General features: G+C 36.9%; 1 protein-coding gene across 14 annotated transcripts in view; it reads left to right on the forward strand.

Moving 5' to 3' along the window:
• TRAF3 (TNF receptor associated factor 3) overlaps positions 1-26664 on the forward strand; it is a 65029-nt gene extending 38365 nt beyond the window's left edge. For 7 of the 14 annotated variants that reach the window (XM_015865639.3, XM_085550590.1, XM_085550587.1 and 4 more), the window contains 7 exons: positions 198-365; positions 4049-4129; positions 6844-6918; positions 8715-8807; positions 13398-13538; positions 17457-17631; positions 18802-26512. In XM_015865639.3, the coding sequence (XP_015721125.2) occupies positions 198-365; positions 4049-4129; positions 6844-6918; positions 8715-8807; positions 13398-13538; positions 17457-17631; positions 18802-19373 (1305 nt within the window). In that variant the 3' untranslated portion in view covers positions 19374-26512. Of the gene's footprint in view, positions 1-197; positions 366-4048; positions 4130-6843; positions 6919-8714; positions 8808-11594; positions 11724-13397; positions 13539-17456; positions 17632-18801 lie in introns of those variants that run through there. The other 7 variants (XM_015865638.3, XM_085550586.1, XM_015865646.3 and 4 more) reach the window with 6 other exon arrangements.
• The last annotated feature ends 135 nt before the right edge of the window (positions 26665-26799 follow it).

Here is a 26799-nt window from a genome sequence, read left to right on the forward strand (position 1 = left end):
ATAGAATGTAAAGTCAATAATATGCTTCTGAGAAGACTTGTTACTATTAGCTTTTGTACAATATACTGCATAAGGTAACTGCTTACTTTGGTTCTAACCTTAATTTGATTTTGAGTTATTTTGTATGGGACATCTTCAAAGGTTAGAAGTGGTGCGTGAAATTTAGTTGGCTTGACTAATTTTTATTCATTTTTCAGATGCATTTGAAAACTGATTGTCAGTTTGAAGAACTTGCATGTCCTCGTGCTGATTGCAAAGAAAAAATACTGAGAAAAGATTTGCCAGACCATGTAGAGAAGACTTGTAAATACCGGGAAACAACTTGTAAATACTGTAAAAGCCAAGTCCCAATGATTATGTTGCAGGTGCAGTATTTTCTTGTATGTAGAATGAGATTCTGTATGTTAATTCAGAGTAGTAGCTGTTTTTGTGCTTTTTGTGCTTAGTTGCCTCTGGTGTATTGTCTTCTCAGGTGGTCTTAGTAAGTCAAAACAGAAAATTGACTGGCTTTTTTTTCTTCTTTATTTTCTCCTTGCAGCAGAGGCACCAGCTATTGCAATATCTGGGAACAATTTCTCTGTTTTTCTGATATTCAGATACTGCAGTTAAAAATCATAAATTCAAATCTGTTCCTTGAAGTTGATGCTAAAGTAACTCCTTGTTTTGCTTAAGTGGACCTAATAAATTCAGGTGCCATCAGCAATTAAATGTTATACTGGAAAAGCATAAGCATAGCCATTGACTAGAGAAATAATGTCAATTCTTTGGTGCTCTGTGAGCTGTTATAGGAAAGAAGACAAAAATGTGATAACACAAGTGTCTTAGCCTGATAGTAACAGTACATGACAGGCCTAGACAGGCTTCCTGCTGTTCTAAGTAGGTTGTCTGATAAGCAGCATATTGTGAGTTGCAAGTACAGTGCAGATGGTGAGAACCATACTTACATATAGATAAAAACTGTGTTTGCATATTTCCCATTTTACTGTATTACTTCCTTACATTTTAATGATTATTTTTACACCGTTTGACCAAGAGTGATCCTTGTCACGTGTATTCTTATACTTTCATGTAAAGTATTGCCATCGTGAGAAGCCTTCTTGCTCAGAGATGTTGTTACAAAAAAACATCTGTATCCAAGGGATGGGAGTACTTTCCTTGTGCAGACAGGCTGAGAGAGCTGAGGCTATTCACTCTGGAGAAAAGAATGTTCTTGGGAGATCTGATGGTAGCTTTTTGGTATCTAAAAAGGGACTGTAAGAAAGAAGGGGTCAGACTCTGTTGTGATAGGACAAGGAGAAATGGTTTCAAACTGAAAGAGGGAAGATTTGGATTTGGTATAAGGAAGATGTTTTTTTACAGTAAGTGTGGTGAGGTGCTGGAACAGGTTGCCCAGAGTGGTGGTAAGAAGCCCTATTCCTGGAGACAGCCAAGGTTGGGCATGATGGGGCTCTGAGCACCTGATGGAGCTGTGGGTCTCCCCATTCATTGCAGGGGAGTGGGAGTGGATGGCCTCTGAAGGACCATTCCAACTCAAATGATTCTGTGACTCTGAGTTTTGGAAGTCTTCATATTATTTGAGTATATACTTGCAAGTATTGCTTAGCATTAGGTGGCAGAGATGTAAAAATGTATGTATGTGGAGAAAATTATTTACACTGTTTATTTTTGCACGCTAAAGGTGAAACTGTAATTAGATTATGAGTGCTATTTGCTCAGATTTTTCTTTGGGTTGGGCACTGATAATAGACAAAGACTAATGTTTAAAAAATATGTTCTATTTGGACATAAATCAGTCAATATTAGATATGTATTGTACAGCTGCTTTTCCGTATCTAACGAACATGCTCATGTTTCTTGTAGTCAGTTTATTTATACAGGGGCAATGTAAAATCTACAGGTGTGTTTTTGAGATTCTGAAATCATCCATACCTTTTGAGGAACATAAAACTGTTTAGTTTCAGAAATCTCTCGTTTTTATTTATTCATTGACATAGATTTTTTGAAGTTCAGATATTAGAGAAGTGCTAAAGGTTTTATTTTTTATGGTCTGAGTGTCATCTCATTGTACTTTAGTAATGAGAATTAGAAGCTTAATGAGACTGAACATTTGGATGATAGGCTTCTTTTGATTTGAGGTTTGTCACTCAGAGGTTGAGTTCATCTCTAGCTTCAGTAGCCTACTTTTTTTTTTCCTATTGTAATACTGAGCGAAACAGGCCTCAGTGATTTGAATTGAAAATGGAGATAGAGGGAGTGCACTGAGGAAAAAAAGTATGCAAATGGAAACAAAAATAATTTTACCAGAGTACTTCATAGAATCCCATGACCTGTAGGGTAGGAAATCCCCATTGTTGAAGGCAGACTCTTTAATTAACAATGCTAGGTCACCTCCCCCCCCCTTTATTTTTTTTAGGCATTTGTCTAGCCTGCACTGTTATTTGGTGACTTAATTTCTCTTCTTTGAACCACATAGCTTTCTTTTGCAATAATTTCTGACAGACAGAGCTGCTATGTTGTAAAGCAAACTAGTAGCTTAAAATCATTCTGACTTATGTTTTTCTATATTCTATTACCTCTAGTGCTTCTCCTATAAAATTTGTACTTAGATAATAGCATTATGATCTAGATGTAGAAGGGCAATGTTTCTTGTTGCCTTGGGTCTTCACTACCACTTTCTTCCTGCCAAGGCATGCTGGACTTCACTTGTTCACTAATCTGAAATAGAGCTGAACTAACTGGGCCAGCTGCTAGGGAAGACATGAGGCCTTTTCACCATCCTCCTTTGTTGCTATACTGGAGCCAGATGTGTCCCTGCTGCTTATCATCAGAGTGCTGTTCTGAGGAGGTGTTTTCCATCTATGCTAGCATTGCCTTTATTCAGGTGACTGTGTCCTGGTAGGAAGGAACTGAACCTCCTGCCACACTTTTAAGAGGCTATCCCATCTGTCTTGGTAAGAACCTACTTGGTCTTTCTTGCTTATCAGAAGGATTGCAGGATAGACAAGCTCCAGAATGGCATGCTTGATGTGTTTTGTTGTTTTTTTAAAGTGAGGTAGAATATGTTCTCAGGTGCTCACAGATTTGACTGAGGTTTAACCAAGACCTTTCATGTCTCTGAACTTTGGTCTCCCCTACTTCTTGATTTTATTTCAAAGTTAAACACTGTTATTGGGCAAAAATGGCATGCTACATGTTCTTCCTTTTCCAGCAAGCTTATCAGTCTAAATCTTTTGGTTCCTTTGCTTTTTGTTCTTAAGTACTAGACGTGAAACAGTTTGTTTCAAGTTAAATGGGACATTTCCTTGACATGAAACAATATTTTTTTTCCAGATTTTCATTTTGCTGAGGAAAAACTGAAAAGATATGTAAATTCAATTAGATTAGGCCTGGTTTTCTTCCCTCTGTATGATGATAGGGTTTGACAGGGTTTGATAGGGTTTGACTAAAGAATCTGTCATCATCTAGGTTCAGATGAAAATGCCTGTCTAGCAGTGTGATAAATTTCAATATATCTTTGAACTTTAGGTTTGTAGCAGTGAGACTTGGTATGAGATATTTGGGAATAAAATTTAGAACAGTGTTGGAAGGGTAATATCCGTAGGTAGGAAGAAAAGATTATCTGAGTGTACAATGAATATTTCTGAAGAGCTTTTCCATGAGCTGTATACTTTTACTAAATGGGTATCTGCAGTAGTTCTGTTCACTGTTAAAGCTGAGCATTTTTTGTGAGTAATTCTTGGGAGAGAAAACCTGACTTATTATTTGTGTTTTTGAGTAAAAAGTTGATAAAAGATGAAACAAGTAGATTTCCTCTCCATAGGAAAAATAAGAAAATCCTTATTTTTACATTAGAATGTTAATACGTTATCAAAAGCATGAATGGATGTTTCAGCATTGAAGTTCTGTAACTCTTTACACAACTGGGATAAACACTGAAAGAAACCTGTGTTTTTGAATTATTGTAGGATGCGTTTCTTCACAGCTAAGTCCTCTCATTCATGTTTGAGTGTGAGTTGATCTGTGGTATGTTTGCTTTTTTTCTCTATAGAAACATGAAGATACAGACTGCCCATGTGTCATGGTTTCATGTCCTCATAAATGCAGTGTTAAAACACTCATGAGGAGCGAGGTAAGAAGTCTTGCCTGGTGTTGTGCTGATAAATGGAATGCTTTTTTTTAGTAAGATCTCGCAAGAATTTTGCCAGAAGCCATTTCCTTTATTAAAATGTGAGATCTAAAGAAAAGCTTTTTCTACCACACAGTTAAGTGTGATAACACTCAAATATCTTTAATGATATATTGATGAGCAATATTAAAATTTAACTTATTAGTTTTGTGTCTGTATTATAAACTTTGCTTGCCCAAGATCAGCGCATGTCTTTCCTGCTTTCTTTTTTAACACCCTTACCCTGATCTAAAGCATTTGTTGATTGCAGTAGAGCAGCATCTTGGGGCAGTGTTAGTGACTGTATTGAAATAGTGAGTGAAATTGTAGTGAATGTTGACGAGAGTTAGTAAAGACTAGAAAAGTACAAGTGAGTTGCTAATATGAATTATTTCATGGAAGAAAAAAAAATGGTTAAGATTATTAAATTTGGGGAAAAAGTAACTGACACTTGGAGAATCAGTGTAGCATAGAGGGTAATACAACACTCCTACAATCAGATGCAAGAATGCATTACATTTCTCTTAATACGTAGAAACTTATTAGTATGTAGAAACTTAATCCAATCTATACATCACTGCAAAACAAAGAGAAGCTTGCGTCTTTGAACAGAACCATGTTCTTGTTTATAAGTAGCTTCTGTCAGACTTGATATGTTATCTTTTTCCCTCAAAAAAGAACTTGCTTTGGATGGGAAGAGCTTACTTAAGTTTTCAGCACTCTGTAAACCTCATTTAAGGAAAGCTAAGTTTCTGATCTGGGGATGAACTTGCCTCTTTCCAATTATACCTGATTCCTCAGTTAGATTCTTCTTCTTCCTCCCCCCCTCTTCTGGTAATACTTGTTAATTATTTCACAATACCCAAGGAGCACAAGGCTCTTCATGAACATAGGGACAGTCTTTTTTTCCCAGAATAATGAAATGTAACATGTATTATGGATACTGTACCTATTAATTGAAACTAAGCTGCCATGAAAAGAGAAAGTATATGTTCCGGGTCAATTTTATCAGTGACTTTCTCAGTTGAATGCTCCTGAGTTTAGACTCCAGTTCTGGAGGACATAAGAATATCATTAAATCTGTACTTGAGCAGTGACTGCAAAATGGTGTATATTAATGCAAACAAAAATCGTCCTATTAAAGCCTGGATAACACCATACAAACTGCACTTCTGTGCGCATATAGCCAGAAATAAGTTCAGAAACCATTGGTAGAATTAGAGCTTTAAACAGTTGGCATGCCCTGCATCATCTGTTGTTCCATGTTGCTAAATTCCTTTCTGATACTGTTTATATATACATATGTGTATTACTTAGCTGCATGGTTAGGCACAATGACTCTAATGCTGAAAATGGGAAAATGCCTGCCTAACAGTTTGAGAAAATCCTGTAGTGCACAAAAAGTGAATATCTTATTGTAGAATAAATTGTTCAATTTGTAATGCTTTGACAGACTTCTAGTTTGGCAGTTAAAGATGTGGCATTCTACTAAAGCCCTTTTACCATGTCTCATTCTTATTTGGTCTTATTTTTTTCTGAACCATGTGTTTCTTTTGAAACTCCACCATAGATTTCTACAGATAGTGTCTAGATCAGATAGGTGTGCATCAGAGATGAGTGACTGACTACATCTTGGTATTAGATTGCAAAGTCTGTCCTGTCAGTTACAGAGCTAAATGTTGAAAGCAGAATTGGTTCACCCCTTCTGTCCTTGAAGGTGGATGAGCTGGGGCACACGGGACTTATTGTGTGGGAATTTCACGTGAGATCTTGAAAGCCAAGAGAGTGATGCCAGCTAAGGAGCTAGATTCTAGCTCCTGTCTGCTTTGTGGGAAATAGGCTTTGTTGTTCTATTGTTTCCAAAATGGCTCTTTGCTCCAACTTTTGGGCACTTCGCATCCAGCTGCTGCCCTCTGTTCAGCAATGGCTGCTGTCTGTATATATGTATATGCTTTTGTGAATTGGTTCATTTTAAAATGAAAAGTGGATGTGTTCATCATAATAAAAAAAAAAAAAGAAAAATATTGGAATAAATCTCAATCTGAAAAATGCAGGCATTTTACTAATCGTTTTAAATCCCGTATACTGCATTTTTAGGAGTTGTTTAACTGTACCTATTACAAAGCTCTTTGTCTGTTTCATGCGGTACTTGTTTAGTCTCTTTTTTTTGTGTGTGTGCAATTTAACTGTTAAATTTTGGCACTGAGAATTGCATGTTCTGTTTTGAAAATTTGGTTCCTCATAAAATTAGGATAGAAAAGATGTACTTTGCTACAGTGAAACTGATCTTAAGACTTACCCAGAACACCAGTAAGAATCACTTGGCGAGAAAAGATTAATCATTCTTCAAAGTCAAATGAAATCATGCAAATAATTGCAGAGTGCCTTGTTTGCTTTTTTTTTTTCTTTTCAAATTGGGCTGCCTATTGAAATAGTCTTTAGTAGAAGTTTCACTGTATACTAAATGTATCACTGTATACTGTATTGGCATGTGCGTGTGGTTTACATATGTGTATATATAGTATTTGCACTTTAGGTCAGACTGGAGAAAATATACACACGTGTATTGTATGTTCTGCAGATGGCACACTACAAACCTGATAACCTGTGCCCGTTATGTTTTGAGCATTATCATGCAAACGTCTTTTGCCAAAACTCACATTTTTTTCCTATTGCAGTTGAATGCACATTTGTCAGAATGTATTAATGCCCCAAGTACCTGTAGTTTTAAGCGTTATGGCTGCACTTTTCAGGTCAGTATATAACAATTATCCTTCCCAATTGATGAAAATCTGCAAGTAGAACTTAACTCTTTGACATGAAAGTTCTGGACTTCTCTAATCTTGGTTAAGAAAAGGTCATCCAGTTGCACTGAGTGATTCAGTACTAGATATTTGGGTGGTTGGGTTTGGTTTTTTTTTCATTTTAAAAAATAAGCTATATTGAAAAAACCCCAAAACATCACTTTCATGCAGTGGTTTGGGAGTTCATTTGTTAGGCACATCTTGTTGAAACAGGGAGATGATACATTTCAAGAACTTCATAACAGAATAAGAGTAAAGTAACTTATGTTCTTCAGTAAACAAGCTAGTCACTTCAGTTGTTTATATGATAGTATTTATTTTCTTGAACTAAGTTCATTTATATTTCCTTTCATTTGTATGTCTTAATATTTTTAATAAATTAAACATAGATTAGTCCACATAAAACCTCTGTTTTAATGTGCATTCCTATGTCTGTGTGCACATACATGTATAATCAAAGTATAGCATGAAAAATAGTTTAGAAAAAAAGAAAGATTTATTTGATCCTGGCACTCCCTGCAGTGTTTTAAAAAACAAAAGGAAGTCCAACACTGGAGCTGAGTTTCAGTATTAGCATTCCAGTCTCTTAAGATATTCTGCTCACTATACCGTGTATCTTGTATTATGAAAGGATTATGAAGGAAATTTCAGAAACTGCTGACAGGAAAAAATTGAGTTTATCAGATAGTGTCATCCATTTGTTAGTTTGTGGTAATTTAAAGAGACAAGAACTGTAAGTAGCAACACTTCTCAATAAACTGCTTCCTGCAGGTATTTCCAGTTTTTTAAATAATGAGCATTCATCATTTTAAGTGTTAACAGTAATGCTCTTAATGGAAGAACTGATCAGTGCAATGACCCTACCCACTGTTATGTCGTATGTATTGCCATTCATTTTATGTATGTATATGTGTGCATATATGTACATATATCCACATATATATTTTTAGTATTTTATATAGAGTGCATACCTTGAGGATCATTGAAACCTTTTCGGTTTCTTTACAACTTAACTGCTATGAAAACTAATATACTCTGCATTGCAAAGTACTTAATGAAGTAGGTGTAATGTAACATGATACAGATAAAATAATATGGTCTGCATCTTATGTACTCTGTATATGATCTATGTGTGTTCTGTAAACTTTATATATAGTGATTATTTGTAACAGCACTTACAGGTTGTGCAGAGGCAGCACATCTGAATATTGTAGAGCAATCGTTTTAGGATGACGAAGTAGTCATGGTACTATCTCTCAAAGTAGTTTATAAAGCTGGCAGTTTCCAGTGATAAATTTATCTTAAATATTTGTCTTTAATACTCAACTGAGGGGAAATTTTGTGCTTATGAAGCTGTTTATGAAATACAACAGAAGTTTTAAATTATGGTTTGGGGAATAGGACGTTTTAGATTTTGTATGACTCGAGAGTTTTATTGTGCTTTATTTAGTGTAAAAGAAGACTGAAATACAATTTATGTTGTGAGTCTTGTTCATCTTTATTGTCTCTGGCATATCAAGTTCATTGGGTGGAGATATATGGCAGTTGTATAAAGCACTTGCTCTACTAAATGTATTCCTGACTTTTGTAAATTCTTAAGTAGATTTCCCTTCTCCCTACTGTTCTGCAACATGCATCCGTGAACCAAAATACGTAGTGTTGGTTCGATGTCTTGATGTACTGTTTCTTTGTAGGTTTAAAAGAAGTGGAATTGGCTAAAATGTATAAATTCTTTGTTGTCACAGGGAACAAATCAACAAATTAAAGCACATGAAGCCAGCTCAGCAGTGCAGCATGTTAACTTATTGAAAGAGTGGAGCAATGCTCTAGAAAATAAGGTATATCTTCTACTCACTTCTAATTTTCATTGATTTCTTTAAATCATATAGAAGTACTAGAAGCAGCACTATTTTTTTTCTGTTTAACAGCTGTTCAACAGCACAGCTAAAGCAATAGTAAGCTCCAAAAATATTCAAGCCACATAGCATAACTGTATCTTTGTTATTATAAAATGCTATGAGAACCTTGGCTTTGCAACTCCATATACAATTTTCCTCGTTGGTATCTTATTAATTAAAACACTCTGTTCACATAGATAAACTATCCAGTATTAAATGTCCTCCCTGAGCTATTTCCTTCAAAAGAGGGGTTCAGAAAGCTATGGCAGTGCTATGAGCTGTATTTCTGCTACCTCAGTATTTTTCAAGGAATTACATTATCAGAAATACCAGGTAATAAAGCAGTTGTTTACTTCATTTGTTTTTTTGCACTTGCTCTCCAAACTTAATGACCTGCAAAGGTTAATTAAATCATTGTAGATCACTTAAATTACTGTAAATCTTGCCATGACAGCTTCTGCTTTAGAGCTGGATCAGAGCGAAGTTCTCATTGCAGTGCATCCTTTTGGCATTGGTTTTTAGAATGTATGGTATTTGGAAATTGCTGGAAGTCACACCAGTAATAGCTCTGATCTTGTTAATAGTTTAAATGAACTAAAGTTTATTTGGAGAGCAGATGGTTCCATCTTTGATTTTAAAATAGAGAGTTTCAGAACAAGTCACTGCTTTCTTACATTTTTGGAAAAGGTTAATGTGATACATAACTGTTAAAATACAGATATTTAATTTCATTTTCTTTTATTTTTCCATGGTGGTGGTAGGGATCCCAGAATTACTGGGATCATTCTACAATTGCAGGCACAAGAATCAGAAGGCCTTCAGGTTTTTCTAGAGTGATTTAAATGAGAATAACCATTCCAGTGATTGCTCAGAGGCCATTGTGTGTGTGGTTTCTGACTTCTGACATCTTGCACTAGATTGCAAACAGGGATTCAGCAGGCTTTGTCTAGAAGGCGCATTCTGCTCTTGGTCTAAGACAATGATCTCTCATGTAAGAGTTTCCAACTGAACCCTGCGGCCACAGAGCATGTAGTTTTAAAGCAGAAGTTAACAGAAACAGCAAAATGTAATTCTGTCCCTGGTATATTAGCTCATGCTCAGCTTTTTATTCTGAAGTCCTGTAAGGAAACTGTTGAGCTTGGGAGAGTGTAGGTTATGTTCACGTACAATTTTTACTGCATCTGTAAATGTTAGTTTGATCAATATCAATACTTCAGTTTGCTTTTGCACTTGAGCTTTTTTTTAATACAGGAACTACATGGGTTTTGGTTTTAACAGATACAAATCCATATCTTTAGTTCTTTCTTTTCCTTAGTTTGATTAAAATTATACCATTTGTTTTACATCATTGGAAGACAACAACAAAAATAAAAGGCGTTCCCTGTGACTTCCAGAATAGATCATTATTTGCCTTCTATCCAGATTGGTGCATCATTATTTATAAAGTGCCCAGCAGTTTAATCTCTTTTACAGCTAAGGCAGTGTACACTTACTATAGCTGTTAATGTTTTCTTATTCAAAAAACCCAAAAGATTTTTGGTTAGGACATAACTACTTATCATCGTGAGGTTTTTTGTTGTTGTTCTTGTTTTGTTTTGTTTTGTTTTTTCTTGTACTTTTTCACTTCCTGCTTTGTAGACTTCTTCCTATTCATAATAAAGAATTGAATCACTGGAAATCCCAAGACAGTGCCAACTTACCAGAATAACCACACATCATATGTCTGTGAGTTCTCTAGCGAGGAGTACTAAAATGACTCGTAACTTCATTGTTCTCTTTGAGGGGGAAAAAAAATGATGATTGCACTGAAGAAAGACAGTACAAAGTTAGTTTGGCCGGTCAATATCACAGAAATTTCAGCCCTGTTGAAATATTGCCCCTGGTTTCTGAGGGTCAGTGTTGTGTTAGGTGTGATCTCTGTGAATACATATGGTGAGAGGAGAAGAAATCGCCTAATCCCAGTCACCATATTGTGATATGCCCCCAACAGTGATGTGGGGGCATGCACGCTGAATGTCTTCAGAGCAGCAAAGCTTGAGCTGAGTTATGAGTTTGGTATTTGAATACTAGCAAAAAGCAATTAAAAGCTGATTGGATTTAAAACAGACCACAGTGTTGTGGGACAAATTAAAACTCAGCGTTTTGGTCACTGTGATGGGACGGACTTGCAGGCCTAACTCCCACAGATTTTGTGGTGTTGGCATTGGAAACAAATGAATTTCAATTGGTTTTCTGGATTTTAACATAATTTTCTGGCTTTGTCCCAGTCTTAAGGAAATGTAGTATAAATTCTTCGTTGTTTTTTTAACATGTGACTTCAAAATGGGACCTGTCTGTTCTAATCCAATTCTTTGTAGTGTAAGAGGATTTCTTCCATTCTTTTTTATTAAGCAATAACCAAAAGAATGGCTTTATTTGGAAAACTGCTGAATAAGAACACTCTTTTTCCTTGAGGTATTGCAAATATGGCACAGTAAAGGAAGAAGTTAGTTGCTGATGCACTTCATAAATGGATGTTGTGTCCTTTACCCTGTTTTCCATTTAATTATCCTGAGTTCCAAAGATTATGCCAAATATAGTTTGGAAACTGTATTTACTTAGCATTAAAGACTTTTTATTCACAAATTACCACCATACTGCAATTACCGAGTTAGCATTGACAGCTCTGTGTGATTAAAGACTGCAAGACATAATTCTGTTTTTCTTACCTTCTGTAAAAGTGTGTGGAAAATTTGAGCACAAGACAAGCCCACATACTATAACTTGTACAAAAATGGAAATGTAAAGCTGATGACACAGAGTGTAACTGCCTGATGACTGGGAGGCCTGGGGAGGAAACAGTGAGAGATGAGGAATGTAAGGATCACAATTAACTAAAGAACGCTGAATCACTGAGGAAAAGGAGGATGTAAAAATTAAAGTGGCAACCCGGCAGATCTGAACTACGTGGGAGGCAGGAGTACTGGTTTAAATTTGCACTTATTCTTAGAAATTTTGTCTAGTACCTGGGAACGCATTACTTTAGCCTCAGGATTGTTTCTCTCTCTGTACTGGCAAAATTAGCTTTGTCTCATTTCTTTTGAACCTCTTCTGGTAGAGTTCCATGTACATAAGTTGCAGTTAGTATGTTTATATGCATATGTGCTGTGCTATATGGAAAAGTAGATAAACATATATAACATGAAGTATGGTATCTCTCTATTTCTGGACCCCTTTTTTAGTGAACGTGCTGAATGCCTGTGGGCTCTAACAGTCTATTTTGTCAACTTTAGTATAGGGATCAAAAATTATTTACCTTATTAAATAGCTTCTTGATACTAAGAATGTAGTGACATGTAAGTAATCCAGTGGTGTCTGATTAGAGGGCAGTTAAAGTATTGGAATTTTACAGTGGTGTCCACATTAGGGTTAAAAAAACTTCTGTGTATGTGCTGAGGGAGTTAGATCCTAAGAACATGAAGCATCCAGGTAACTGGTCTTAATGTGGATGGAATGCTTATCAGAAGATTTTAGTGGGTTGAGAATGGTATCACTTCCTATCCACATAAAGATCTAACTGTGGAACTAACCAGGATGTGTCCAAATGTTATTTTGGGTTGTTTATTTTCTACATTTTTGTTGCTTACTAATCTTGCCTAGGGAAAAAGGAGATTTAAAAAAAAAATAATAAGAGAAGCAACCCACCACTCCCCTTCTCCAAACCACATTAATGAACAGAGCAGAAAATAGTGTGTATCTGCAGTAACAGAATATTTAACTGTATTGCTTTCATCTCCAAGGAGATGTATTATATGATATTCTTGTAACAAGGCCCATGTTTTAAAATCAGAATGAGTCATTAATGAATGAATTCATAAAATGTCAATACAGAGAGAGAATATAATCTGCAGTCTGTCTCTGTAGCTACTGGCTCTACTAGGAGGCAGACTGGGTTTTCCTTCAGATGCATGAATCTTTTGTATTCCCTCGTCTCAGGAGTTCTCATCACCATCACTCTGTGAAGCCAAACCAATGTCATTCAGACAGATTTTGTACTGAAATTTGTACAGATCAGCATAGATAGGAATAGATGGGGAAGATGAATGGTTTCTTAATTAGCATTGTCTGCTCAGGGCTCAGGTGGTTTCTTCCAAACTCCAAGCCACAACTGAGTTAATGGTGGTTGTTGCACTAATGAGGCAGTCATAGTTTCACAACACGGTTGCAACCTAAGTAAAGGAAAGATTATGCTTAGATAAGTTCTGTTGCTGTTTCTGTATCCCATCTGTACTATTATCATCCAAAATTGTACCAGTACTACTCTGTGGAAGTGAAGTAGCTATCAGAAGGTAGTTCTGTTGGTCTTTGTTTATCTTTTGTTGTTGTTTTGTTTTGTTTGTTTATTTATCTATTTATTTATTTTAAAGACACACAGACAGGTTTCCTTAGGATCTCATTTCTTTCATGGGTGCAAGGTGGTAGTTTACAACAAATGAAATTATAGGTATTTTTAATAAACTCTGGCAGGAGTAATTGTAGAATTTTTTCCAGGTGGCCTTGCTCCAGAATGAAAGTTTGGAAAAGAACAAGAGTATACAAACTTTACATAATCAGATTTGTAGCTTTGAAATAGAAATTGAAAGACAGAAGGAAATGCTACGGAATAATGAATCTAAAATACTTCATTTACAGGTAAGAAATTTGGAATCTCCCCATTAAAGCAGAAATGGTAGTAGCTTCTGTACTGTACATTTACACTTGTGAAGTGAGGTGTTGTAAGTAAAAGGGGGCAGAGTTTAGCTTATTATAAAAGGTTTTCTGATTTCATTTTATTCTTGTCAGCAGCTGGCTTGTGTCATTGGAAGAAGATACTTCACTAGAGAGCAGCAGTTGCCTAGGCTGGGTTAAAATGAAAAGCCCCATTTAAAAAAGGAGAATGATTAAAAACAAAGTTACAGATATTATCCAAAGAACAATCAAAACTGCTGTCAAACTAGAGGAAAAGATCTGCTTCTTAAAACTGTCATATGTTTAATACATTTAGTTATATTTCCTTTTCTTTGTATTTAAAAAGCTATTAATAATGAGTAAAATCAATCTGATGTGGAATCCCAACTTAGCACAGAGCATGTGAATACTCCTTATAAAAATCAGTATTTTGGTTATCCTTTGAGCTTTCTGAGGAAAATGTGTCTATATATTCCTTTGCCAGTAGGTGTGAGCTTCTTTTTCTGTAGTCTGAATCACCTGGCCACAAACCAGTGTCAAAGTAGAAGTCCTCTGGATGTACTAGCATGGCTCTCGGTCCAAACTGACATCTTTTGCATTCAGATGGATTCAGATTCATTTTGGAACTCGAATACTGGGAAATTGTGTTTAGTGTCCATGATGTGGACTGCAGCTAGGGAAACCTCAGGAGATAGTTAACAAGCTGTTGTGAAGGTATTGCCCTACACATTACCCTAGTATATCTGCTGCTACAATATCAGATATGTTTTAGCATCTACTTTAAAGGAAATTAAATCAAAGTATTTCCTTCACTTACTATTCACTTCACATTTTGAACTAAAGATGTTACAATACTCAAGAAAGGTTTAAGTCTCCAGCCTATTGCTTGAGTTCTGCAGCAGCAGGGAGAAATCATTATGGCATTTACTCTTGCCATGTTCTCTTCATGTGGTAACCAGTCTAGCCTGCCTTAGTCATTGTTGCTTGGTCTGATGATAGTTTGGGATGTGGCTGCATGCTTACAGTTTTTCATTCTGACACTGGGAAACTAATCCATGTTTGTATTGGTATTGCCAATTGAATCTGCCTGGAGGTAAGTTGATTTGTAAGCCTGGGTTTCTACATATGCTGGCTCAATAACCTATGATGAGAGGAAAAACAATCTTCATGATTCTTGATGACTGATTGCTAGTTCCAGTAGCTTCACCAAGAGAGGTCATATCATTAGCTGTTATTTTGTGGAAATGAACTTTTGTATGCAATATCTACTCATTTTTATGAGTGTATGGAATCATAATAGTAAGCCAAGCCTTAAGCTGAGTGTGGACATGAAATATGTAAGAAAAAAGGCATAAATAATTATAAAATTATTATTAGTAGTATAAAATTATTTAATAGGTAATACATTCCTTCAAAGAAGGGAGGATGCACAATTTGTTTCTCCAGTCAAATCTGTACTTGTACTTTTCTTGTGTGTTCTTTTGCCGTTCAGTTTTGCTCTGTCACTTGCAGGAAAGTGAGATTAGGAACGTCTGAGATGGAGCTACAAATATGGTTTTCTTCAAATTTCCTCATGAAATTGCTGAATTCTTTTAATAAATACCAGTGTGAAAATTCTGAAATAGTATATTAAAAAACAAAAAACCTAGATAAAAATCAATATCCAGAAGAGCCCTGAATAGTTTTTCAGGCACATAACTCTGAGTTAATGATCTGGAGAGGTCAGTTGCACGAATAAAAAGTTCGTTCAGAAAATTGATATCTACTTGAAAATTTATGAGTACAGTGTGAGATATCTGTGTGCTTTCTAATGGCATAATTAGAGAGAGTGAAATTCTCCTCTTCTGCATTAAACTCAGATTTAGTGCACCAGCATCTCCTAGCATGAGGGAGACTGTGTCCCTGTGGGGTAAAGAGATAGAGATCCCTCTGCTTAAAAAACAAACAAACATGGAATACAAGTCTGTTTGTGATTATTCTGTATCTTTTGAATTCACATGAAGAGGTGGAGGAGGTAAAAGGCTACACATTTGTCAACAAGAAGCTTCAACTCCACCTTGGTTGTACATTTACAAAGGCAGAACATTGCACACATGTTGATGGAGAGAAGTTGTTCCCTGGTGGCAGCTTCTGAAAAACATTCTCCCCAGAGGAAAACAGTCTACAACTCTTCAGCACCTTTGAAACTTTCCCAGTTTGTCTAAGAATGTGTTCATTTATTTTGTTTGGTACTCTGTTGATGTTAAGAGGGCCCAGTCAGAAATGAGGGCACTCTGTGTGAGGTATTGTATAAATCCTTACGCTGTTCTTGCCTTGGAGAGTTCATAGTTTGTGTGAGTAAAGGGAAAACATCAGACTTACACACATCTTACATTTACTTCTCCATGTTAGCTGTGAACTAATGTCTAAGTCCAATGGCTCTGGTCTCAAGGTGTTCATTCATACCATTCCATTGAGTGTTTCCTTTTGTATGTTTAGCAAATGGCTGTTTTCTAGTTTATTTTCTGCTGATTGTCAGTCCAAGAGAAAGGATGTGACTGTTGGTAGCTAATGATAAGTATGTCCAGGAAAGCTGCCATAATTTTGCAAGTTATATATATCTATATATAAAAGCTTGTTTTAAAACACCAACATAGAAATAAGTGGTTAAACTTCGAATGTGTTGGATTTCTCAATGGTTTTGGGTCACAACAGAATAAAACACTCCAAGAAGAACATGATTTTGCTGGCTGGCTTGACAAATTGACAGCCATCAATTAATCATTACAGACTTATGATATAACTGCAACCACATGATTAAAAGGCAAATGTTTAAGAAGGGAATTGAAGGTTTCGTAAGGCAAAAGGGTTTACCCCGTCAGTGGGGAACACTGAGTCCATATGGCTTATAAGAATGCAAATGCAAACTATTTGCTTGTTTTGTACCCAAACATAATTTTTTTTAAAGAAGTGAAAAGTAATTTTTGCACATTGGCACTGTATAATCACAACTGTAAAGTTAGACTTGGAATTTAACTGTAGGTGGTAGCAAAAGTAGTTTCTTGACTCAAATATTTCTGTTACCGCTTGAACTTTACATCTGAATATGGGGTTCTGGCTAAAATTCCTGCTAGTCAAAATTAGCCGTGACGAGATTAAGTACTATGTATTTCTTATGTCAGGTTTGAGATAGGCTTGGGGAGTATGGTGTCCTTTAAAACATACTGAGGTGCTTGCAATATTCCTGTTTTTGGGAATACCAGTCTTTTTATATATATAAACAATATATCTAATATCTGTAATATTGTATTGTATTTCATGACTTAATAAAATCAGATGTTGTGGGTTTTTTTCTTTGTTTTCTTTAAAATGAACAAAAAACACAAAAACAACTAATGAATTCAATAAGCAAGCACCTTCAGGATGTGTGGTTTATTGAATTTAGGAAGTAAGGGTGGGAATTTCAAAGTGCTTAAGGGAGGTAGCAGTGCTAGTTCTGCTTATGCAATGTAGAGATTTTGCTCCTAACGATATGGCCACTTGATTCACCGTACTATGTTATGTGCCCATACTATGTTACTTAAGTTCTCTAAAATACCCAATAAATACCAGCCCATAATACCAGTGTAGAGGCATTTAGAATATTGTTCTTGCATTGTAAAGCTTTTTAAAGAAATCTTTAGAGAAAAGCACTCTAACAGTCCTTTTTTTTTTTTTAAATATTTGTGTTAATAATTCTGATAGTGCTCCAATTTTTTGTTATTTCAATATTCGTAAGAGAAACTTGTTTATACTGGAAATGCATCTTATTATGAATATACATCCTTGTCTGTTCTGCATAAATTATGTCTTTTTGTTATTTGGGTTTTTTTCTTGTAACTCTTAATTTACTGTTTCACAAAGCGAGTGATAGACAGTCAAGCAGAGAAACTGAAAGAACTGGACAAAGAAATCCGTCCCTTCCGACAGAACTGGGAGGAGGCTGACAGCATGAAGAGCAGTGTAGAATCCCTCCAGAACAGAGTGACTGAGCTGGAAAGTGTTGACAAAACTGCAGGGCAAGGAGCTCGAAATACAAGTAAGTGTAAACACGATGGACTGAATGATTTGGTAGTGCTGTGAAAGGGAAAAGGATATCCTTTGTATGCCAATTTTGTTATCGTTTTCCTATGGAAACATCGGTAATTCTGATTTTTCTGATTCGTGCGTAGGAAATGATTCAGTCGCTTCAGTGTTGTGACATTAATTCCAAGCTGTTTCTTAGGCTTAATTCTTTTATGTTGTTTTCTTGACCCTTGTCTTGGTTACAATATTATAATTCATTATAAACACTTCTTGAGCTGATATTTGAAGCCAGTAGCTTTCAGCATTTTCTTTAAATGCGTTCTCAACGTATTGAAAAGTCAATTTTCTATTATTTGTTCTCATCCATGGCTAGATTAACATCAGTATTATCCAGCTGAACTGACCTGCTCTGCTGTCTGTTACAGAACTGTATTTGATCTAAAGAATTATTATAAGATGCACTTGAGTATTAAGGTTGTTGTCATACTTGCTGAATAGTATACATCATATATCAGGGTTTAAATAATGAGGCCAAAGAACTTAACATTTAAGTGGATGTGTATAGAACAAACCCGCTTCTCAGTATTGTATGTTGATCAGTCTTGTCAGTACGCAAAGGGTAAGAGATTACTTCTCATGCAAGGGAAAAAGGACAGCCTTCCCTCCCAAGTAAATGTCCATATAAAGCAAAGCTAAGCTTGAATTTTCCATTCTGTTGTCATGTACTTTAGACAAGGTGACTACTACATTTCTCAGACAAGTAATTTGTGAGAAGAATATTTTATTTTGAGTAATTGGTGGGTGAAATTCCCTTTGAATTTCAGAGGGATTATGTAGGAACTGTGAGTCCTTCCAAGGCTAATAAGCTACAGGTTATGCTACCAAGTATGTTCTCAAAATACAGAAGCATCTGTTGCTCACTGGCCAAACACAATTTTTGATGATTTGAATAGTCAACTCATACTGAATGCATCATTAACACCCACAAATGTAAAAATCCTAATTAACCTAGTTTCTAGCTGGCAAACTTGGCAGTGGAAGTTGTTTCAAAGGAGACCAAATGTGGCTTGGTTCTTGGAGAAGAATATGTTTGCGTATGCACTGACAGTATTGCTGATCAATTTTTACAGTCTTTAGGAAAAAGCCTATTTTCTTACCCCTCATCCTCTCCATTTTCTAACAGGCATGCTAGAGACACAGCTCAGCAGGCACGATCAGATGCTGAGCGTTCATGATATTCGGCTGGCTGACATGGACCTCCGATTCCAAGTTTTAGAAACTGCTAGTTACAATGGAGTGTTAATTTGGAAAATTCGAGATTATAAACGTCGGAAGCAAGAGGCAGTCATGGGGAAGACTCTCTCCTTGTACAGCCAACCCTTTTACACCGGATACTTTGGCTACAAGATGTGTGCCAGAGTTTACCTTAATGGAGATGGCATGGGAAAGGGGACGCACTTGTCGCTGTTCTTTGTCATAATGCGTGGAGAATACGATGCATTGCTTCCTTGGCCATTTAAACAGAAAGTGACTCTCATGCTAATGGATCAGGGTCCGTCTCGGCGCCACTTGGGAGATGCTTTCAAGCCAGATCCAAACAGCAGCAGTTTCAAGAAGCCAACTGGAGAAATGAACATTGCGTCTGGCTGCCCAGTCTTTGTGGCTCAAACTGTTCTAGAGAATGGAACGTATATTAAAGATGATACTATTTTTATTAAAGTCATAGTGGATACATCGGATCTACCAGACCCCTGACATACGGTCGGGGAGGCAGATTTAACAGAAGACAACTCCATTTGGGGGTTTTATATCAGTTTGTCTTCAATCAGAGGTCCTAAAGCTCACAGAACCACCTTGTGGAACAGATGGAAGAGTTTGAAGGCATAACTGCATAGGGTCCAAATGAGAAAGTAGCAACACATTAAGAAATCATACCATGGTGTATTTTTTTAATAGAACTAGCAACACTTAAACTCTGAAGAATCACTTATCCCTCATGAGGATAATGATTATGGTCAGAGAGTATTTTTGTTTTGTTTTGTTTTTTTTTAACTTATTAATGATCCAGTCCATTGGAGGTGAAAAGACATATACAGTATGTGCTGAATAAATTACTGACTTTTATTTCTTTAAGCTAGAATACAAACATACATTCACATGTGGGCTAGCTGGAAATTGTCAGCATGTTAAAAGAAGAAATGAAGTAATGTTACGATTATATTATTTGAAAAAACTGAGGTGCAATCTTGTCTGAAATATAGTATATTGTCTTTTTAAGGCCTCATCTGGTCTCTGTTTTAATAATTACTTTGTAAGGAGATCTTGGAAAAGTATCCATGTCTTCTCAACAGTATCTGAATCCAAATCATATTTTTATTTAAAGTTCTATTGTTACAGAAAACATTTTATTTTAAAACTGTTGATAGACTGATATTTCTTGGAAGAAAAATAGAAGAAATCAAACACTGGTTATCACTTGTGATAGGAAAAAAAACTATTCAATTCTGTTATTTCTCTTTAGAAATGTAAACCTACAATATATGTCGTAATTAATGACACTATTTCAAAATTAAGGAAAAATCACTCATGGATGCTGTGCATCATTATCAGATTTATAATTGTTTTCACCCTAAAATAGGGCATTTGTTGAACTTTGGAGTTCTAAACGGAATCCTGTACAGTTTTTAAAGTTCTGCCCCATGCTTTCCGATCAAGCTATATATGTTGCAAATAATGCTGTCAGCAGTATATAGTATTTTCAGTATTGGGGAGGAGGATTAGCGCTGAAAAAGCCTACATGTTTGTTCTGTACTAGCAGCCATTGCTTCTTAAGGACAAATCAGCCATGTCTTAATGCAGTGATGGTGGCTTGCATGCATACATGTGCCTTAGATGTGCTGTGCTGCTTATAAACCATAGCTTTTTATTCAGATTAATTCTGATATCTGAGATAGTAGTTTAATTGGACTTCAGGCATAATGTTTAGCCTTGACTTCAAAGCCCTTAGGCACCTTGTGGTGTTCAAAATATAAGCCAAAAGCCAAACTCCATTCCTTTGGCTTTGGGAGCTTCTGTGACCTGGCCATGGCAGAATCCACTCTACACAGGTGCCAAAACGTTATGCTCAGTGCTCCTATGGAGCTTGGACTAGACAGTCTCCATGGCCAGCATGAAGGAGGGCAACATTTTTCCTCTAATGCCTGCGGTCGTAAGGCGGCATCACTTTAAACAGACTCATCCGGGGAACTCTGTGGGGCTGTGAATGTATGTGCTCATGGCAGCTTTTCTAACAGGGAATGCACGGGCTTCTTTATTCTAACAGCCTGAACTTTAGTGGAAAGCATTTGCTAGCACTGAAACATGCTGATTGCAACCTGCTGTGTTCATCTGCTTCTATTTAATAGTCTGTGACAAGCAAGTCTAGTGACATAGCCTGACTGTGGTGCTTTTTAAAATCCAGGAACCGCTTAAGCAGAGCAGGCTTGCACTGCTGTGGTAAGCCTCTGTGGGCTCGAAAGGAGATGGTGCATCTTAGCCTTTATAATGTCAGGTTGTATCGGCTTTCTGCTTTTTTGAGGCATAGTCACAATTTTTTTGTCTAAGGTGCAGTTGAATTCATGCCTTTGTATTCCAGCTTGTCTTTGCTGTTGTCTTTTTTGGCTGTGCCTTCACACACAGTGCCTGCAAGAAGTATTTATGAATATACAGTGCATGCTAAGTGATCTTCATGGGTTTTCCAGGCACCTGCTAGAATACTGCCTGCTGCTGACCATCACGATCGTCAGTAGCAACTTGTCTTCCTTTCCTTGCCTTCCATTGTCCAGGTACTGTATTCCCTTTATGGTACATAGCTGTCAACAGGTGCAAGCTAAAATATGGAGGCACATATGCTAGCATTTAATTTCTAGCACACGAGGAGGACGTTCTGTACAAGAGATAAATATCTATAGATATACCTGCATCTATATCTCTAGATATAATTCAATGGCACTTGCAGTTTTATGCAGGCTGCATAAGCAAACCCATCACTTATGCTTTAGGGCGAAGGTTCACTCGATTCGTGTCATTTTAATAATTGTGAATGTAGGCAGCTGAGCTTTTGTGTATGTGCATCACAGAATTTTACTGAAAACAGGATTCCCAAGTGGAAATGTCCAAAGGACTCTCCTCCCATTGCTAATGCATGTCTTGCAAACTTAAATGAAAATGTTTGGCCATCTCAAAACAGTTTGTATCCTGTTTCAATCTGGGACTTGGAGGAGATTTCTAGTATTAAGCAGGGCCCAGCATATTCTGCAGATTTGTGGCTACAGTTTCCAACTCCTGTGATAGAATTGTGCTTTTAAATCCAGGCTCCGAAAGAGGAGGAAAAAAAGAGTTTCCAGCCTTTGTGACTGAAAGAGGACTTTGAAACTTGTGAGAAGTGTATGCTAATAGGGAAGTCTTCCTGAGTCTGCACACAGCCTAAACTAGTAGCTTTAAGAGATCTGAATATCTCCTCTTAGCGGGATATCGACTCAGAAACTTCAGAGAGAAGTTTAAATATTGACACTGCTAACTATATTAATGCCGATCACTGTAGCAGAAACATCAGTCACTGTTGTTATTTCACAGATCTCTATGCTGCTTTCCACATCTCCCAAGTGCCAAAAGCACCAGCTGCCAGAATCTTCAGCTTCACTTGGGCAGCTTTTATAATGCAGTAATGTGCTATCGATATAAAAATATTTTTGCATATATGCTTTTTATCACAGTTAATAAAACGGAGGCCTACTGCACTTACTTTTTAAAACTACGTGAAGCTGCCAGAGAATTTCCAGTTTGACAACCCTGCGTACTGTGAAATCCGGGATCTGGCTACACAAATGTATACACCGCCTGCTGTGGAATACCTGAAGCCTTGACTGTAACACTCCTCTTTCCGCAGAACTCACAGGCTGTCTCTGCAGAGTTCTTACTGTGTACACAGAAATCTGTTTCCTCTACTTTCCAGCAAGGAGTATGTAGCATTTTGTGATAACGAGGCCACTGTATATTCTCCAAATTGAAAAGAAAGATACCTGGTGCTTTACTCAACACTTTAAATTATTTAGGTTTTTTTTTTTTTTTCTTCCATCATTTAAATGCCCTTTGTCATTATTTTAAAAGTACGTATTTCTGACCCCAATATCCAAAGTTTTCAGGGTCAGTCTATTCTAAATAGTTAATAGAGCAGCGTTCTGCCCCCAGATGTTCCCTGGTGTCCCTGGCTAACCCATGTGGTGTGCCATTATCACAAGGGGTTCCAAAGTATTTGTTACGACAAACAGTGTTTCTTCATCAGAATCTTCTTTTCCCTCTGCTTAGTAGATCTTAGCGGCGCACAACCGAAGTCTCTTGCTGGTATTCTTTCTTAATGATGACACTCCAAGTGATGTACGAGCCTCTTTCATTTCCAGCTTTCCAAAGGGAGATGCCAGTGTGTAAGAATCTGGCTGTTGCCCATTTTGTGCACCATTCAGCACAGCGAGTGTGCATCTGTTACTTAGAAAGTCTCGAATTCTAAACAGGATGAAACAATTTCAGTTTTAAGACCAACTGTGATTATTATGATTGACAATGTCTGTGTTACTCCTCTGATCTAATTAAAGGGGTCTTGTTTCAGTTACTGTCTACATGATACACCTTCAACTGCTGACTTATGATATGCAATGTTGGTTTCGGCCTCGTGCTTTTAATGTTCTTCACAGAGAGAATGTGCAATAGGAAAACAGGAAGGGTGGCATAATTTTGATGGATAAAAAAATGTGGTGGGTAACGCATCTTGCTTTCTTATAAATATGAAATACGGTTTATTTCCTTTTCCAATGCATTAACCCGCTTAGAAAAGGGAAGTTGTGGATATGTGCCTGTTTTTTCTGCCTGGTGAATTTCTCAGATGCAGAGATGGTAGAGATTTTTGTTAGCTGTAATTTAAGCTGAACCCATAAGTGTTAGGTTGTGATCGTATTGCTCGTGTTTCTCAGCTTGCCACAATTTCGGCTTGTTCAGTTGGAGTATAAAAGGTACCACCTATTTGTATCTGTATTCCATCATGTGGGACAGGCATTTCACCAACAATGCAGGGTGTCTGTTTTTGTTCTGTGTTCACAACACTGGTGCTGTTCAGAGAAGTATGTAGGGAGTGATAAGAAAAGCTGCCTGAACCGCAGAAGAATGAGAAGTGTTACTGCAGTATTGATGCCTTGTTATGATTTAACTATGCAAATATACAAATAGGTGAGAGGGAAAAATTCTTGGGTTGCATACCTGGTCTCATAGCTTTTGCTCTTTAAAGTACTCATTGTTTTGTAGGTACATATATGTACACACAGACATGCATGCACACATATATGCAAAGCCTTTTTTCTTTATTCTTTTAATGTAGAAGTGATGAAACAAAACCCTTTTCCCCCAAGATATACCTGATCAAGTGGTGCAAATATAACTTGCTCCTGCTAAAGGAGGATCTGGGCTAAGGGCAATCTTTGGATTCCCATCTTTCAGGTCTGAAGTCTTGTATATAGCAAACAAACCAGTGACTGACTGGGAAAGGGAGCAAACTGTGTAGCCTTTCTGGAGACCTTGGAATGTCACTTCTGACCTGTCCTTCCTCATACTCAGCTAGTTAGGAGATTTGTGCATTTGGAACAAACACAAAGACAGACAGCTTGTTAAATGCAAATCCACTCTTAAAAAAAATAATAAGTTAACAGGGGATAAAAGAAAATAGAAAACATCTGGACACCTTCTTACAATTTGTATCCCATTCAGTCAATATCTCTATATTCTGATTGACCTAGAAGTTATGGCTACTGCAAGAAAAATGATCAGTTCTGGAGTTCAGTCTGAGTAGCTTTTTGTGCTGTGTACAGGGCAGTAAGTGCTCTGTGTCTGCAGGCATTCTCTTATAGCAAGTACCATTCCTCTGCTGGAAAAGGGAAATTGAGGCTGAGATGTGACTTGCCCAGAGTTGCATAACAAATCTGGAGCTGAGGCTAAGTGGAAGGTTCCAGTTCCGTAGTGTCATCTTCCAATCACTAGGCTCTACTCTAAATACAATTGCCTTTCAAAGGAACTAAAAAGTTGACGTACCTTAAAGGCCCACATCAAGACAGTAAGGGCTAGAATACAAGCTGTCATGATTTGGGGTTGTACGTGGATGGCAGCCTGTATGTTGCTACCAACATAGCTGTGCTTTGCCCAGCCTGTGGAGTGTAAGGCCAGCACAACATGTTGATGTGAATCATTGCAGCAAATGTGTGTCCCGCTCTCTTTGTTCAAAAGTACCCAACAAAGTCTCTTGATTGTCCTCTCAACAGGAGGGTGAATGATACCATTTTACAGTGGATTAATCTTGGCTCTGCCAGCCTATGGTGTTGCTGACCATTTCTTGATGTTTGTTTTCCTTCCTTTTCTTTACACTGAAATATGGAGGGCTTAATTGTTCTTTCCCACCTCTTACTCCAGGCCTTTGCTGAGAAGCACCAGATAACGAAGGTTGTGGAAAACTGTGGAATTCAGGGACATCTTCTTGAGATTTAGAAGAGTAGAGATAGACAAGATGTAAAGGATCTGACTATTCCTATTTCTCTTCTAATTTATGGGCAAGACTGCAGCTTCTGTCTTCCATTTCACGATCTTAGTGTAGATACTAGGCTGTGTTTATTTGTTTTATCTTTTTTCTCTCCAAGTTAGGATTAGTTCCTTAGGGTTCAAATAAGTTCTAAATTTCACAGAGGAGCACCTGAACCAAAATCCTGGATCCAAACATCCCAAACTTTACGTGACATTCAAATCTGGATCCCGACTCTGTGGCTTACTAACCTACCCATTCAGGGTTTGTTGTCTCTGTGTGGTGTTTGTGTTTTTGGTCCTTTGGAACTAAGCTTTTAATTTGGTTGCCAGTTCTGCAAGGACTTTTTAACTTCTTAGCGATGCCGGTGTTCACACGCTCCATTGCTGGCAGTGTGATGCGTAGTGATAAAATTTGACTCTGTCTAAGGGTTACTGAGATAAACCAGCATTATCATTCGTAAGGGTCATTTTCTTGCGTAGTGTTCTGAGCTTCGGATAAGAAAATAGCTCACGTCTGAAAGGACACATCTTCCAACTATGACCTGCGTCACTGGCAGAGAGTTGTATAATCTGTACTTGTGGAATGGGAAGGTACAAGCTTCCATTGTTGCTGATGCACCATTGTGATCCGCCCATTTTGTTTTTCTTAGGGCTGATGTTTGGTTGATAACATTTCTTTTTTTTTTTTTCAGTTTTATAGAAAGCAAACAAACAAAAAATAAAAACCAACGGGAAAGTTCAGGATTTTTTTCTGTTCTATGAGCTGTAAAACTCCAATGATTGAGTGGTGATTATAGAGCTGTGAAAAGCACCCTATTATGAGGTGATGGGCTAAAATTGGGTCCATATCTCTTAGACAAGGAGGATAACCTTTAAGATCCGCGGAACAGCGTGTAATAATTGGGAGAACTAAAGCTGACATTTGTTTCCAAGAAATTCTGTAAGAAATATCTATGGGAAAGACATCCGTGATGGAGAGTAACGTACAAATTAACGTGTTGAAGACTCGTGTAACCATTTCTTTAATCTCATACTCTTTAGTGAACGGTACACTTGTGTTCAGTTTTATGATCAAAAACAAAGACCAAAGAAGGCCAACCTCATTTGATTGTGTATATTCTGCCTGTCTTAATTATCAATAGCTGTAAGGATACAGTGCAAGTGATCTGGTAACCAGTGATTCTTGTCCTTTTCTTTTAGGGGGGGAAAAACAATTTTAAAATGTATAATTTATTGCTCAGCAATAACCATGTTGTTAAAATAATAATAATAATAATAAACAACGACAACAACAAGAATTAGCAACATGTCTTAATTTCCCGATAGCATTACTATGTGTTGTATTTCAGTTGACTGTATATTGTGTTTTTTGTATTTATTTGTGTTTGGAGGTCTTGCTATGTCTTTTTTGTGTTCAAATGCTAATAAACAAGGACAGCGTGTAAGAGTATAGAATGCGAAACTCTGAAATGCTAAACTGTGTTACTAAAGGAGAAATAAATCTAAGTAGGAAATGGTTTTTAAAGAAAAAAACACAAAACCAAAACCCAACCCAGTGTGTTGAATCTGAATGGTTGCTGCCTTG

This window comes from Coturnix japonica, chromosome 5, assembly GCF_054131305.1.
Source record: "Coturnix japonica strain WE chromosome 5, WE-NBRP24, whole genome shotgun sequence".
Classification (NCBI taxonomy): domain Eukaryota; kingdom Metazoa; phylum Chordata; class Aves; order Galliformes; family Phasianidae; genus Coturnix; species Coturnix japonica.